Source organism: Crotalus tigris, unplaced genomic scaffold (assembly GCF_016545835.1).
Source record: "Crotalus tigris isolate CLP2741 ecotype Arizona unplaced genomic scaffold, ASM1654583v1 scf7180000018097.2503214, whole genome shotgun sequence".
In the NCBI taxonomy this organism is placed as follows: domain Eukaryota; kingdom Metazoa; phylum Chordata; class Lepidosauria; order Squamata; family Viperidae; genus Crotalus; species Crotalus tigris.
The window spans coordinates 2,362,430-2,379,366 of record NW_024096820.1 but is presented as its reverse complement, the minus strand read 5'-3'; the positions used below and the strand labels follow the sequence as shown (position 1 = coordinate 2,379,366).

At 37.4% G+C, this 16,937-nt stretch overlaps 1 protein-coding gene across 2 annotated transcripts in view; it reads right to left on the bottom strand.

Annotated features, from left to right (window-relative positions):
* The window catches only part of LOC120309953 (echinoderm microtubule-associated protein-like 4), a 174,150-nt gene that overhangs the window by 66,943 nt on the left and 90,270 nt on the right, over nt 1-16,937 (bottom strand). For both annotated transcript variants that reach the window (XM_039347719.1, XM_039347720.1), the window contains exon 2: nt 13,619-13,801. In XM_039347719.1, coding sequence (XP_039203653.1) covers nt 13,619-13,801 — 183 coding nt within the window. The remainder of the gene's footprint in view (nt 1-13,618; nt 13,802-16,937) is intronic.

Below are 16,937 nucleotides of genomic sequence, written 5' to 3'. Positions count from 1 at the left end.
TCATTCAAATTCTGATCATAGATTTTATTGTATTGTTGAAAATAATAATAATAATAATAATAATAATAATAATAATACACGCCAGATATTGCAGTTGTAGAGAACCGAAGCATACAGCCGATTGATATTGCTGTACCAGGAGATACCAGAGTCGAAGAAAAAGAACTGGAAAAAATTATGAAATATCGCAACCTGGCCATCAAAACTGCGTGATTATGGATGAAACGTGTAACAGTGATACCCACTGTCATCAGGACACTGGGACCTATGTCCAAAAAATACATCAAGAAACTGCAGCTTCCTGCAATAACTCCAGCAATGTTACAAAAAACTGCGCTACTCGGAACATCTTATATTTTAAAGAGTTACCTGGTTGACACCTAGGATGCTGGTAGCAACCCGCATCAACTATCAATGCCAGCCAATTTGAATGTTCAGTTGACTGAGGTTCATGTTTAATGAATAAAAGATAATGATGATGACGATGATGATGATGATAATAATAATAATAATAATAATAATAATAATAATAATAATAATAGTTGGAAGGGAAGAATATCTGAAGAACAATGATGAAGATGCACTGAAATTAGTATATCAGGAAGGCTTACTAACTACTGGAGAGACCAAACTGGCCTTCAAGAAAGACCAAATGAAGAACAGAATAGAGGCATGGGAAGACAAAGCACTACATGGCCAATACATGAAAAAAATAGCTGGGAAAGCAGATAATAATAAAACCTGGCAATGGCTAAGAGCAGGAAAATTGAAGAAAGAGACCGAGGGACTAATTCTGGCTGCACAAGACCAAGCCTTAAGGACAAATGCATACAAAGTCAAAATTGAGAAGACAGCAACAGACAGTAAGTGCCGCCTATGCAAAGAAGCTGAAGAAACAGTGGACCACTTGGTAAGCTGTTGCAAGAAGATTGCACAAACTGATTACAAGCAGCGGCATGACAAAGTAGCAACAATGGTGCATTGGAAGATCTGCAAAAAATATCATTTGCCTGTAAGCAAAAACTGGTGGGATCATAAAATAGAGAAAGTCATAGAAAATGATAAAATTAAACTGCTCTGGGACTTCATAATTCAAACAGACAAGCACCTGCAACATAACACCCCAGACTTAACAATTGTCGATAAGAAAGACAAAAAAGTCTGGATAGTGGATGTGGCAGTGCCTGGAAATAGCAGAATAGAAGAGAAAGAACTGGAGAAGATAACAAAATACAAAGACCTACAAATAGAAATAGAAAGACTGTGGCAAAAGCAAGCAAGGGTAGTACCAATAGTCATAGGCTCCTTGGGTGCAATCCCAAAACAACTGGAGCGCCACTTGAACACCATTGGCATTGACAAATTCGCTATTAGTCAATTGCAAAAGGCAGCCTTATTAGGAACTGCTTCCATCCTGCGACGATATCTGTAATACCATCAAACATCCACATCTGCCTATCCCAGGTCCTGGGTAAGGACTCGATAGGTAGACAAAATGCCAAATCCAGTCTGAACATCTGGCTGACTGTGCGATGATCGATAATAGTTGGAAGGGACCTTCCTGCTTAGGCAGGAAATCCTATACTACTTCAAACAAATTGCTGTCCAGTCTCTTCTTAACAACTTTATGTTGGAACATTCACAACTTCTGGAGGCAGGTTGTTCCACTGATTAATTGTTCTAACTGTCAGGAAATTTCTCCTTAGTTCTAGGTTGTTTCTCTCCTTGATTAGTTTCCATTCATTGCTTCTTGTCCTCCCTTCAGGTGCTTTAGAAAACAGCTTGACTTCCTCTTCTTTGTGGCAACCCCTGAGATATTGGAACACTGCTATCATGTCACCCCTCATCCTTCTCTTCATTAAACTAGACATACCCATTCCTGCAACTGTTCCTTATATGTTTTAGCCTCCAGTCCCCTGATCATCTTTTTTGCTCTTCTCTGTACTCTTTCTAGAGTCTCAACATCTTTTTTACATCATGGTGATCAAAACTGGATGCAATATTCCAAGTGTGGCCTTACCAAAGCATTATAAAGTGGTATTAACACTTCACTTGCTCTAAACAAACAAAAACAAAAAAGACTAAAATCAGCAAAATAAGGATGTTAATTTTGAATGATTGTATTGGGGAAAATGGAATGGATCTTGAAACTAAACCTCCCCAGAAAGAGCAGTGTCCAATTTGAAAACCGTCCTGATCCTAGTGACTAGTCTCACCTGGTGTCTCAAGTTAAAGGCTGGGTTTAAGACTGCTTTTTACAAACTGCAACCAATACAGTTTGCATAATCTTCGAAAGGAATGATCTCAGACCAGTGGTACATTAGCCAGTAGCCTGCAGCTGCATTACTGATGTATATCTTATATCAAACTACTTTGGGGTATAGTGCAAAGTTTAATATGTGGTAGATAAGTTAATCTCTAGGGATACTAAGAGAGACTGTACTATACTGTTCTTATACAGTTGCACTGGCTTCCCTGGACTTGAACCCATAGATTTTTAGGTTATATGTGGTCTTTAAAGCTCTTTGGGGCTTTACCACAAGGGTATTTTTTCTCTCTCTGTGATCCTCAATCCTTATTAAAAGGTTAACCTATGGTGTCTGTTTGTCTGGTGAAGGATTTGTGACCAGAATAATTATGTGCCATATTAATCTGAATGATTGCCTTCTCAATTATTGTCTCTTTTTAATATGCTGCCTTAATGCAAAGGGGAAAGTAAAAGTAAAGAGGATAGAAGCACTTTCAGACTTGCAAGATTCTTACAATAAAGGTAGTCTGTGTTACAACTCAAGGTTTCTGTTTCATGTCTGCCTTCTTGAAGGACTAACATTTAGGTAGCTACAACAGAACTATAAAGGTCTATTTCTGACTTTTAATAATATTTTGAAGATATTAAACTATAGATCATTTTAATTGGAGAACAATAGTAATAATAATAAATGTCCTGCCCAATGCTTTACATTGGCTGAAGTCAAAAGGACTTGACTTAGTTATGACTCATTTATGCCATTCATTTGAGTGGGTCAACTCCAAATGCAATAAAACCTGGATGCTACTCATAATCTTTTACAGATGAAGTATAAAATCTTTGCCATCTCTCTCCGGAGCTTTAGATTAGCAACCTATTTCAAAAAGTAGCCAAAATTTGTAATTTTGGCCAGATGATATCTATTATTTCATCAATTTATTTCTAATTTCTGCTTCAATAGCATTTACCTCTTAGACCCAAAATGGTTAATTTATTGGCATATATATATATTAGTACATATATTTATTTACATAGTAATTATAAAGAAAAGTACATATAAAGTACATATAAATCAGCTGTTCTATTATACTTGGTATGCATGTCTTTAATTTAAGGGATCAGGAAATACAGTATATAGGGGAAAAATGAAAAAAAGCAAATTTGAAAGTTAAATAATGGACAAACTTTAGGAAGATATTTTCTAAAGAAAAAATGTTTATAGTTTTTCCCTATCTAAAAGTCAGACTGATTCCTATGAAATTAATTCATCATTCAAGACTGCTCCGTTTTATAAAATGGATTAAGGCCATTTTTGGCTAAATGCAACTGAACGTTATTAACAAATTATTTTTTTTATCCTTTCTAGGCATGGAAAAGCATATGCTCTTGAATGTAAGAAAGTTTCTTTTTTCTTTATGCATTATTATTATAGATCAATATTTGAGAAGCTGTCATCAAAAGAATTACATAGAACAGTGAATTGTGAGGGGACATACCTAAATTAGTTCTACATTTCAATCAAACATATATATAGAGAGAGTCATCAGAGTGAAAGCCGGAGGTTGGAGGGTCTACTTATAAAGCAGACAGATAGACAGACAGAAAGACAGACAATGTATCCATCCATCCATCCATCCAGCACCCAGAACAAGGGCATTGTTTTCTCACATTTAACAGTTGTAGAGAAATAGTGATCTGAAGCAGGAGTGCTGTAAATAAGGACAGCGATAAAAAGCTCTTTCTCCATCCCCAACAATCCATTTCAAGACTACTGTTTTCCCAGAGATAAAAATAGTTTATATTCATGGATTCTGTAGTAGAATCTTTAGCATTCATAAACTGTAAAAAGAAAGAGTTCAAATAAAGCTCAGTAGGATAAATTCATCTATATGTTAATAGATGCATATTACTTATTTAATATTCATGAAAACTTATAAAAATAATATAAAGCTGTTTAAAAAATAGCAAAACAGAATATTAAAAATGTGAAACCAAACAACCATACCATAACCATAAAATACTAGAAACAATAAGAGACAACCAAAAATGCAAGTGCTAGTTTATCCTACTGAAAAAAAAAATTGTGTACAGTACTTATTTGTGGAAACCAGAACCTATTTGAAGGGAGCGAGAATACTTTACAATTAAAATGCTGTTTCATGTATTGATTTACTGAATTTAGACAAAAGGGCTTATCCAATGAATTCACCCAAAAGAATAGGGCCATTAAGGTACCCTGACTTTAAGAGAAAGTGCTAAAAATTAAGTCCTGCATGCTTGAGCTGGAAATGTAAGGACTTTCATCAGCAACTTGATGGCAAAACATGTTTAATAGTGCTTAAACAGATTGGTTTGCTTAAAGCAGGGGTGACAAACTTGCAACGTCACGTAACGTGCCACGACATATCATGACTTTTTTCCATTGCTGGCAATGGGATGGACGCAGTTTCGCCATGACGCATCTGGCCCGCGGGCCGGCAGTTTGACACCCCTGCCTTAAAGAAAGGAACCAAATGTGCTTCACAAAATTTTGATAAAATAATACTAAGTTTTAATAATAGTTCAGAGTAGAATCTTAACAGATGGGCTTGCCAACAGTATACACATTCTCCCAAAACAAAGAATAACATTTTCTTTATTTGAAATATTAAGCATTTTTATTATTAGGCCATATTATTTTTACATGCTCTTAAAAATGCCATTATTACAGTTTTTCAATGAAATTTTGAACCTTTCAGTAAATGAACAGTTTTCCCCACCTAATATAACTAAAATGTGTAGTTTTAGTGTTCTGTAGAAATGTGAACACTTTTGCATTGCAGGCAGAAAAAAGATGTGCAAGGATTCAGTACTGTTGCTCTTTCCAGAGCAAGTTCTTTCTGGCTATTAGTCCACCTATCTTAATGTACTGGGCATGCAATGATATTTTCTATAAGCAATGATATTTCCTATAAAATTGTAAGTTAAATTTTAACAGTCCTTTACACTGTTACTGGATAAAGCAGAATTTACTGGGTTTTTCTTTGACTTTTATTTTCACACTGAAAATAATACTGTTGAGGGCTACTTGCCACTAAATCTACTTCGATTAAATGCTCTATCTGCAGTTTTCAATGTAATTTCATATCTTCATCATTTAAAAACATATGCAATTCAACATAGTTTTTTCAAAAGCAAGAAATCGAGTTAAAACTAATCTATATTCTTGCTAATACGCTCAAAGCTTCATTATCAACAACATGCAGTATAATAATAATTTTAATTTCTCCAAGTTTCTTTCCCCAAATAGCAATGAATTCCTTGCTATGTTGCCTTTCTCTGCTATAAGTCACTATTCCAAAGATTAGCCAGTCAAGAAAAACTAATACTCAGTGAAGCAAAGGGATACTGGAGCATGAAATTTCTGTACCATCCACAATCAAAAGTCTGATACATTAGTGAAGAAAACTTCACTGTTTTAAAAGATCATTTCAGATGATTAAGCATCTCTACTCTGTGTCACTGACATTCACACACAGAAGCCAACCATTTTAAAGGCAAGCTATGTGGTAAGGTCAACTTTATTTGCACCAATGATATGTGTTTCCATGAATCAATACAAATGAATAGCTCCCTTTATGCACGTGGCTGCTATAGAGGGCATTCTAAGTGCCAAATGCAGCTGAATTGCCTGAAACAACTACCAGCACTCTTCCGCTATAAAAAAAAGATTAATGGTAGGGTGCATATCAAATGCAGACATAAATTACAGCAGTCACTAATATCATTTGATTCAGGACTGGAACCAGATTAGAGCTGAATATGAAATGGGTTCCTATGTATGGGTAATTAAGATTAGTCAAACTGTGGGACATCAAAAAGGTGAAAATGCCTTCCATAGATAATGAATTCCATCTCTATTTTCTAGAATAGTAAATATGCCAAATTCAAGAGATAATTCATTAAAGCTCTGTCAAATATCTGTGTGAATAAAAGATAACTTATACTCAGATAAAATCCCCATAACTTTTTTTTTTCAGGCACATAATCAGGAAGCCAAGATTATCTTTACTAATAAAGCTGAAGAATGATAAAGAGAATTTTTGCAAAAATGTATCAAATAAAATTATTGAACAACAAGAGCTTTTAAAGGAAGCTAATTTTATTCTTTAAAAACTACAGCAGGTCAAAGCTAAAAATAATAAAAATGATGACAGCCGAAGAAACATGCTAAAGTTGATTGTCTATATTTGAGTTATATTTGTAATGCATGTTTCAAAGAAATATCCACAACTGGTACTACCAAAACTGCTATTGTTAAGTGATGTGGTCATGTGATATTTCACCTAGCAACTGAAATATCTACAGACGTATTCAGATAGTTAGAGATTGCACCCAAGATGCCTATTACTATTTGTCCTATCTTTGCTTTATTTTGCTAGAGTCATTTTTACATTCTTTGCTTTATAATTATAATGGCATTTCTGAATTGATCTCCTATGATGCAAAGGGAAGGACACAAATTTACAAATATAATGGAGGAGAAGCACAGGAAAAGGTACAAGTCTTTTAAGGAACTGCAGATAAACAGAACAGGTTTACTGATTCTGAAGCATCTCTGCTGGTTTCAAATCTAATTTTGGCATACCTCTAAAGCAGGGGTGTCAAACTGCCGGCCCGCAGGCCAGATGCAGCATGGCGAAACCAGGCCCACCCCATTGCCGGCAATGGAAAAAAAGTCATGATACCTTGCGACATGTCACGTGACGTTGCGAGTTTGACACCCCTGCTCTAAAGTAAACATTGCTCAGACTGTAAAAAATAGCAGTTGGCATTTAATATGCTAACTTCTATATTTACCAAGTATATCAGCTACCGCATTTCCCACATATTTTCAGTGTTGCTTGATACCAATTCTAAAATTTCTGAAATAGTCTGATACTTCTTTAATTAATAACCCAAACCAGTTATTATATTTATATATTTTGGAATGAGAATTCCACTGTAACAATTGACAATAATAAAAGGTGTTAAAATGCTGTAAATAGCTCTTAAAGTAACACAGCAGCTTTTATATAAAAGCAATCTTGCTACATGTCAAGTGCACTTACTTTCTTCTTCTTCAAGCAACTCATTTCCATTTTTGCTTCCCCTTTATTAAACTATATACAAACACTACCATGTAGTTAACCTTTGTTTTGTAACTCATTAATCATCAGAATTTGTTCACCAATGTGCTATTAAATAAAAAATATTCAGCTACTCTGTCCAAATATTAATATTGCAAACTAAACAGTAGTAGAAGTGTAAAATATAAATAATATATTCACTTCCATATATGAAATGGATTATGATGTTATTGTGGCTGAAGAAAGCAAGTTAGTCATGAATGCTATCACCAGGAAAAAAATAGCTAGGCAAGCTTTGGAAATCAATCAGGCCAATTTATTAAACCTATCAACTTACTCAATAACTTCTTTCCTCCATGTATATATGATCCTCATTATATGCAAATCTAAAGCTTTACATATTGCAAGATTTTTATAAAGAAGATAAACCAGCTATGTGTAAACTTACATACCCATCTCTCCTTTTTTTCTCTTTCCCACTCACTCACAAATATATGCACATGTCCAAATGTGCATTTTCTATACAATGCTTTTTTTTAAAAAAAAAATAGCAGTCCTTATTAGGACTATAGCAAAAGCATATCTACTTTTATTTTTCCCTTACTACAGCTGACCATCAGGCTTAAAACATGCCATAAAAATGAACAGCATTCCATGCAAGCTGAATGGTTGAAGTACCTCAACAAGAAAATTGAGTGATTATATATGAGCCACTGATAATATATCAGTGATAATATATCAGTATCAGTATCACCTATCTGATACTTCTATTCCTACACCACTTCAGCACCATATATATTAGACTTCAATTTAAATGACCTTTGTAATATACTATACTTAATACTTTTTAGGGCATCACATTATGCCTTGAATTCATTTTGGGTTTGAATTCATTTTAAAGCATTCTAATACTTTAGGTAAAGTAGACTAGAACCTGCGCAATAATGTACAAAGAGTTTCTTTTCTTTATTACATGATTGCAAATTATTTCCTTGATTTGCTATTTGGAGAGGTAGATACATGAATCAAGCTAGCAGTAAAGACTAGCATTCCAGAAGTGGTATAATTTTCTTAGTAAACAATTTCTGCAAAAAACTACTTTCTATTTCCATTATGTCACTAACTTTAGAATATCCCCAGTGAGAACTGGGGCAAGAATTTTTTAAAGTCATTTTACAGGAAATAAAATTTCTTGCCATTGCTATTAATGTAAGGTGTCTGTGTAAGACTATCTTTGCAAAAGATATCTTTTTAAAAAAAATTAGACAAAGGCAAATTATCACTTAAAAGTATTTTCTTTTTGCTCTTAATCCTATCTCTTGGTTAACTGCAAATGCTTCCCAAGACATTAGTGGAAAGGTCATAGGTTTTTTTTAGCAAAATGCATGCTTTAGTTGTCAATCCAAAGTTTAATCTACATATAACATGGGAAAAAAACTCTACTTAAAGGGTAGGAAAGATATCAGATTATCAGGTGGCAGCAAAGATTTCTCTGCTTTTTTTTTTTTTTTTGCTGCCATCAAGTTTTTGGGATTTTTGCAGTCTAGATCTGAAACCCTTAGGAAAGCCATTGAAAAGATGTTGTTCACACTTCTATATTTTCAACAGGAACAGTAGCAATGTGGAAAGAATAGTTAGTTGTTAGACAACCTGTCTCAATTATGTTTTCATTCTGTCTCAAGTGAACTTTCACATCTTTTCTGCATAGTGCTTAACTGCCCCATTGAGTTCCTTTCAACTTGATGCCCTGTTACCGTGCTGCCCATTATTGGCATACAAGGAGAGGGAAAGATCTTACAGACAGACATCTGTAATGGAGCACATTAGGGAACAATATCATATTATGGCATAGCAAAGGTCAGATGAGGATGAGCAGAATGCAGGCAATAAGGTGGTGGTGCCAAAGACAAGGAGGCTGGCAGCAGCAATCTGTCTCTAGCTTTGTTGCTGAATCTATGTCTCTACTCCAACTACTAAGCAGCTGAGATTATGCAGATCAGTAATTGGTGGTCAGAGCACAGAGCAGTGCAAAAACAGCCAGTGCAAGAACTCTTGGTACAATTCAGTACATGCAGGCAGTCGCAGGACACCAGACAGCAGTGGGCGGCGGGTGGGTGTTTTTTAGAGGAGGGTGGAAGTTCCAGTATTCTTCATAGTTTTATAAATCTTTACCAAATGGTAAAAAACTATTGAGAACGTAAAAGCTTTTTCCAAAACCAAACAATTGCTTTTTTCTATACTGTTTGCTGATAATTGGGAAAAATGATAAAATACATCAAGTAGAAATGGATAATGAAAGAAAAAAATGGAGAATCATTTTATATTGTCCCCTAAATGTAATTATGTTTTGGGCTAAACAAAATCTTCCTTTCCGTGGTCACAGACCTCTGTGACCTTTCCATGGTCACAGAGAGGCTATGTAAACTATGTCATCAAACAAAACTTTTTAGAGTTAGTAGAATTCATCTCAAATCGTGACCCAATTAGAACATTTTATAACAATTAAACATATTATTCTTTCTGAAGGATACTGATTTTATACTTATATAAAGATTCAAAATGAATTCATATTCTCAAAATTATGACGAAGAAAAAATAGTGATTATTAGAAATGCAATGTACCTTATTATTTTTTGATAGCACTACTCATGTTTCACATACTACACAAATTTGTCAAATGATCAGATATATCTATACCAGTGGTTCTCAACCTTTTTAATGCTGCGACCCCCAACCGGTCGTAAGTCGAGGACTAAACAACCGGTCCTAAGTCGAGGACTAAACCGGTCGTAAGTCGAGGACTATCCAACTGGTCGTAAGTTGAGGACTTTCCCTGCCCAGGAGCACCGCGCATGCATGGTGCCGCCCCCTGCACCAGCCGAGGTGTAGCTGGCAAGCGGCAGAGACGGCGCAGGCCGCACTGGCTGGGCCACCAGCTGGCCCAGCCCAAGGAAGGTAAGGCACCCGCCAGGCCCCAAGCGTGCCACCAACCCTCCCTGCGCCTGCCGGCCTCCCACCTCTGGCCCTCTTTTACTTACATTTTTAATAGTTGCTCAGCAGGGAGGGGTGGAAACTTCCAGACAGCTCGCCTTCGCTGCAGACAACTTGCAGCACTGTTTGCAGAATGGGACTTTTGGCGGGCTCAGCAGGGCAGAGACAGCCTGGACAATTCCTATTGGCTTTTGAAAGCCAATAGAATTAGACTCTATTCAAGAGAGTCTATTCTATTGGCTTTCAAAAGCCAATAGAATAAAAGGGAGTAGTAGCACAACTAAGGAAAAGGAGAAAAAAATGGCGGACTCCATTGTTTGGTGACCCCCGTGAAATGGTCATTCAACCCCAAATGGGGTCGCGACCCACAGGTTGAGAACCGCTGATCTATACTGAAGAAGGTAAAGCTGAAACAAAACAATCATTTTGTTCTTTCCTATTTCTGGAAAGACTGTTGCTGCATTCATAGAAAAAAAATCTTGAAATAACTGGAAAGTGAAGGCCTACACATAAATCACTGTCATTGTGAAAGATGTGACAATGCTGAATCTAAAGTCAGTACTCAGGTAAAATAAAAAAAAAATCATTTCCAAGTCCTTATTTGTGTCTTCTGCAATATTCTGTGAAAGTTTGAGAAGTTCACTCTTTCGTAAGTATTTCTTCATATGTTTCTTTTATGGAACTTTGGAAAAGATCTATTTTTTCTTCTCAATCTCATCTCAAATGAAGCTATGAGCACACTAAGGACAAATTTTGAAAAAAATGTTAACTTTTGCAATACTATAAGATTCCCCCAAAAAACATCCCATAAACATAAGGGGATCATCTCAAATTACGCTCTTTGCTGTATATAATTATTCTTTCCTGAGTTATCCTTTTTTCCTGGTGTGAAGTTTTAGTTATGATTAATGAGACAGAAATTATTTCCAACCATCTAGAAACAGCTTTGAACATACTCCGAAGCTTTGTACAACTCCAAAGTTTAAAATTGTTCCTTGTGGCCATTAACTATTGTAAGCAACAACATGTAAAGAAATGGATATTAATATAGAAAAATAATCAAATTTTGAAGAAGAATGCAAGGAGAAATGACAAACATTCTGGTCTTAAATTGAAAGAAGAAACAAAAAAGGCAATGCTTAAGTGGCTCAATAGTTTTCTCTAAGAACTAGACATTAGTTCTAAAGTAATGGATCAAATAGTGTCAATGTTCACTATCATTTAGCCATTTGCTCTGATTTTTTTTTTCAAAAGAATAAAAACTTTGGAAATGTTTCTATTATAAAATAGATATTGGTCCGCTGGGTGTTTGAGGAGGAAATTAGGCCAATAAATGATTCTTGGTTAAAACATCTCCTCATGCGGCTTTTAAAATGGCTGCTGCAGCGAGCGCGCCAAGAATAGGATGGTTGCCAGGGATTTATCTGAGCCCGCAGCCCAGCCGGTCAGGCTGATAGCCTGTCGCGTGCTGCACTGATCCCAGCAATCTAATTATAGGGAGATCCACTTTCAAAGAAAAAACAGCTCTCCGTGAGAATCCCCTCTCTCAAGGAACCTAAGGCAAGCTGAAGCTATATGGAGAAGAGGGGAAGAGAACCACTTAGCAGTTTGTCGCAGCGCTGATCCCAGCACTGCAATGGAAAGGAGGGAATCCACAAATGGTAAAAATCATACAACCTGTAGAATTAGGATAAGTCTGAGAAACTGGAGCCAACGATTTAATGTCCTTCTGGGCATGAGACTAAGTCGTGACTGGGTGGTACTCTAGCCCAGGAGGCGGCGTGGCAAGTTTGACAGACTTAGTCTAATTGGGCAGGAAGACAGAGTAAAGCCATTCGTGGATTCTCCATCTTCATGCTGGAGAAATGTATGATTACTTTTCTGGTGAGGGTATTTAGTGGAACTGTGGAGATATTTGAAAGACACTAGAACAGTGTTTCTCAACCTTGACAATTTTTAAGGCATGTGGACTTCAACTCCCAGAATTCCACAGCCAGCAATGCTGGCTGTGGAATTCTGGGAGTTGAAGTCCACATGCCTTAAAATTGTCAAGGTTGAGAAACACTGCACTAGAAGCAGGAAATTTATGGAAGGAAGCTAATTATTATATAATTATATATTTTACCCTCTGAGACAGAGAGGGTAAAATATAACTGTATCTATAACTGCTGTCAAGAAAATCAGAAACCACTTCTTTAGAATCTTTTTTTTTCATTTCTATATTTTTAAACTTTATTAGTTTTCTTCATTCTTTGATTCAAAATTTGTACTGTTTTAATTTTTGAAAATATTTAAATACTTAGAAATATTTAGAACAACCAAAATGATACTCTCAAAAATTATAGGTTATTATTGCAGTTAGAAATAGGAGATCCACTCATAGTTTCAAGGAAGCTTGGCATGCTGATCCTGGTAAATCCATAAAGGAGACAAATACAGAAATTATGGAAATCAGGTGGATTCACCTCAGTGTCAATGCAAGAACTGCAATGGAAGATTATACATCACTGGCACTAAAATAATAATTGTCCACCATTGGAAAACTCTAGATCTGGCTACTGTGATAGAATGTGCACCTGCAGAAGGAGTGGAAAAGGCTTTTGGCAATACCAAGCTTTCTCAGAAAGAGACCTGAATTAACAGACTGCTTAACCTTCAGCTGGAGGAAGAGATTCAACATTTAGCATTTCTCATATCTAGTAGGTAAGAAAGTTATAGCTTTGGTCTGGCTATTAGGTGTAAGCTAGTAAGCAAACTGAATTTGAATGGATCTTGTTATATTGTTGTCTCGCTTGGGCTTGGGATTATTGAACACGAATAACATGAAGATAAATTAGTATTATGACAGACCAATATATAAGAAAATTATTTTCACATTATTTTTATATAAAATCCTTTGGTTTCCCCCCAATATTTTATACTTTTTTCTTTTTACTGGCAAGGTTATATATACAAAATTCAATAAAACAAAATATTTACTATATGTGTGGTCATTCTTCTTCTTTTCATGTCATGATTACTACTGAAAATAATTTAGTTGTAGAGAGGAAGTTTTTAAAATATTCTACGGTGTGTCGAATCACTAGATATGCCACTGTTATAATAGATACACGCTTGGGCCGCATGTGTTTTGGAAAAACCTGTAATTCTGGAAATGGTATATCATTAAATGTTTAATTGGTGAACTTAATAAGCTTCACTAATGCATAATACATAGATCACACATACTCAATCTTAAATGAAAAAGATATGCAGAGAAGGGCTGTCTTACCTTTACTAGGTGCCGATTTTCTCACAGATGCAACATGATCTTCTGAGATGGCAAGTCTTCTCACAACATCAGCCAGAGCTGCTTTCAACACTGTGATTTCATCTTCTTGCTGTTGCACTCTCAGTTCAAGAGCCGAAAGGCGGTCTTGGACATCAGAAGTACTTGCGGCAGAAATGCTATCATCTGTGGGAATAAAAGATATGGTGCTTTCAAGGTGTGCCATAACATTCTAAAAGAGAACTGTTTGTTCATTTATATTGTTCCATAAAAATAAAAGTTCGTGCTGACCAATAATAAAATAGAAACAACCAATCTATATAACAGAAACAAGAAAGCACAATAAAATTGAGAGGTCTGTGAAAATATTTATAAAACAAATTTTAAAGTCTCAAGTTTAATCAAAGTAGACTGAACTTTAGAAACATTTTGGTATCTGCAGCTATAATATCATTATAGAGGCAGTCTGGCATCCATCAAATGTATTGGGATTGTAATTCCCAAAGTTCCCAGCCAAAGTGGCAACATTTAGAGAATCTATGGAATAAATATCTTGACTGTAAACCTCTCCATTAGATGTGAGAAATAGTTGAAAACCGTATCCTACACTTTAAGTACCTATATGCAACTGCACAACCCCAAAAAGGCCTTGTGGGAAATTAAAGTAAAGGGTACCAAACAGGAGACTTAACAGAATGTGCAAACTGGTATACAATATCCCTAATTTTACATGGTAGTAAAAATGCTTAGAAGCCAACACAGATTAGAGCAGATCTGGGTATTTTACGGCCCCCGGTCACATCTGGCCCTTTGGCTGTCCCCTTCAGCTCACATGAGATAAATCAAAAATTAAAAATCAATCGTAACTAAGCAAGCTGCAGGAGGCAGGAGAAGAAGCCAAGTCTGACCCGGCTCTATGCACTTGCAGGGCACTCTTTCAGACAGCTGGCAGCCACAGGAGACAGCAAGGAGAGAAAGCACTTTTCTGTGCCTGCAGTGTTCGCCCCTTGTCTGAAGCAGCTTGAGGAGTTGAGGTGGCGGAGTTTGAGGACATCAATCGAGTTACATTGGTTTGCCCCTCCACAACAATACCAGTTTCTCATGTGTCCCCTTGGGGAAATTAATTGCCCTCTCCTGGATTAGAGCACTGTGAATATCATTCTCCATGGAAAGGGAAATTTCAAATGTTTCCAATTATTTTAGAGAAGACTGAGGAACGTTGCTGGTACATTCTGGATAATTGAGAAAGCCAAAGAACATGAAAAATAAGTTAATATGTGCTTCACTGATTACAGAAAGATCTTCTATTGTGTCAGCCATGTTGAACTGAAAAACGTCCTTATGAAAATGGGAATTTCACAATATCTCATTGTCCTCATACAAAACATGACAAAACGGATTAGTTCCAGGCTGGTAAAGAAAGGAGTCAAAGTTTTATACTCTCTCCTTGTTGCTGAATCTATACAGGGATTATTATACATTGGTAAAAGGTAAGTATGTTTTAAAAATTGAAGGAAAAATCAATAGCCTATACTTATGACACTACTTTGGCTAAAATGTAAACTCTAGTAATAAAATCCCAGGAGCATAGTGAAAAAAATGGGAGTCAGATTATATATAAAGAAAGCCAAACTAATGACAAGTATAGCAATGTGCCCTAGGACTAACAATTAAGAGACTGAAATGGTGGGAAGCTTCTGCAGTTTAGGATTGACTATCAACAATAGGAAATAGCTGTAGACTAGCAATAAAGATACTGGAAAAGACATTTCAATGCAGGTGAAGGTTCGTTCTCCGAGCTTGAGGGTTTGTTTCCGAACATTTCATTACCAGGTTAGGTAACATCTTCAGGGGCTGAAGATGTTATCTAGCCTGGTAACAAAACGTTCGGAAACAAACCTTCAAGCTCAGCGGACGAAACTTCACCCTCATCCTACACTCGAGCTACAGATATTCACCAGTATTGTATATTTCAATGTGTTAATAGTCTGCTTAGACCTACAAAGATCCAAATCATGTAGGCAAATGTAGGCAAATTTTCCCTGTGATGCTGTATGGAAAGGAAAACTTGGTTTTAAAGAAGCAAGATAGAATGAATATTGATAATTTGAACTTTGATTTTGAGAATATAGACAAATAAACAAATGGATCACAGAACAAATAAATCGAGAATTCATACTCAAGGCATAGATAATTAAGTTTAAAATACATAATTTGGACACATAGTAGTAGCTCTCTTGAGAAGTCCATGTTGGAAAAGACAGAAGAAAAGGGAAGAAGAGAAAACCCAGCAGTAAGATGGACTTCATATAAAACTCTCCCGCCCCAGTGTAGTCCGGACAAGGGGAAGGGGGCTTGGTGACCCCTGTGAAAGGGTTGTTCGACCCCCCCAAAAGGGTCGCGACCCACAGGTTGAGAACCGCTGATCTAAAAGTACTGACATAAAAGGCTAGTTGGCAAAGGAAGAAAGCTAGAATAAGGCTGAAGAAAATTGGGGTTTTGATTTATTAGAGGGGATTTCATGTTACTAATTAGAGCAGCGGTTCTCAACCTGTGGGTCGTGCCCTTTTGGGGGTTGAACGACCCTTTCACGGGGGTTACCAAGCCCCCTCCCCGTTGTCCGGACTACACTGGGGCGGGAGCTTCTCGCCGACCGTTGGAGGGCAGGTGGGGCGACTCTGCCCCAGAGTGCTCCCAGTCACACTAATCCAAAGGCGGGATATTGGGGGGGCTCCCATCCTGTCCTGTTGCAGCCCCCGAGTCTCTCTGCCTGAGTGGCCCTCGGTAGCTCACCGCTCCCGCAGGCTTCTGGGGGTGACTGTGACGCCCTCCAGCTGATCTGGGGCCCCATCAGCGCCTGCCTCCTCCAGCTCCTTCCCCCGTAGCAGCGACGCCCATTACTTTGCCTCGCCACTTCCCCTCGCATTGGGCCAAGAGGGCGGCGGGGCTGTGCGGAGCAAGCGAGGGAGCCTCCTTTCCTCAGAGCTTGGCAAGCCAGCCTCGCCCTTTTCGCTCCCTCGGCGACGATTCTGCCTTTTAATGCCACTGGGGGGAGAGGGACCAACCTGCGCCCCCACCTTTATTGCCGCTGACTGAAGAAAGTGGCAGGTGAGAGCCGCTGCTCGCCCGGGAAAGCCGGAATGCTTAAGAGATGGGTGGGCCGCTCGCTCGCACCAGCCAGCCAGCCAGCTGGCCAGCCAACCTGCTCGCCCTTGCTTTACTTGGCAGCTAGAGAGGCTCGGGGCTTTCGCGGACTTCTGTCCCAGGTTCTCCTCCAACCTTTGTAGGCTGGCTGGGCCGCCCAAGCCTCCCAGACTGTTCA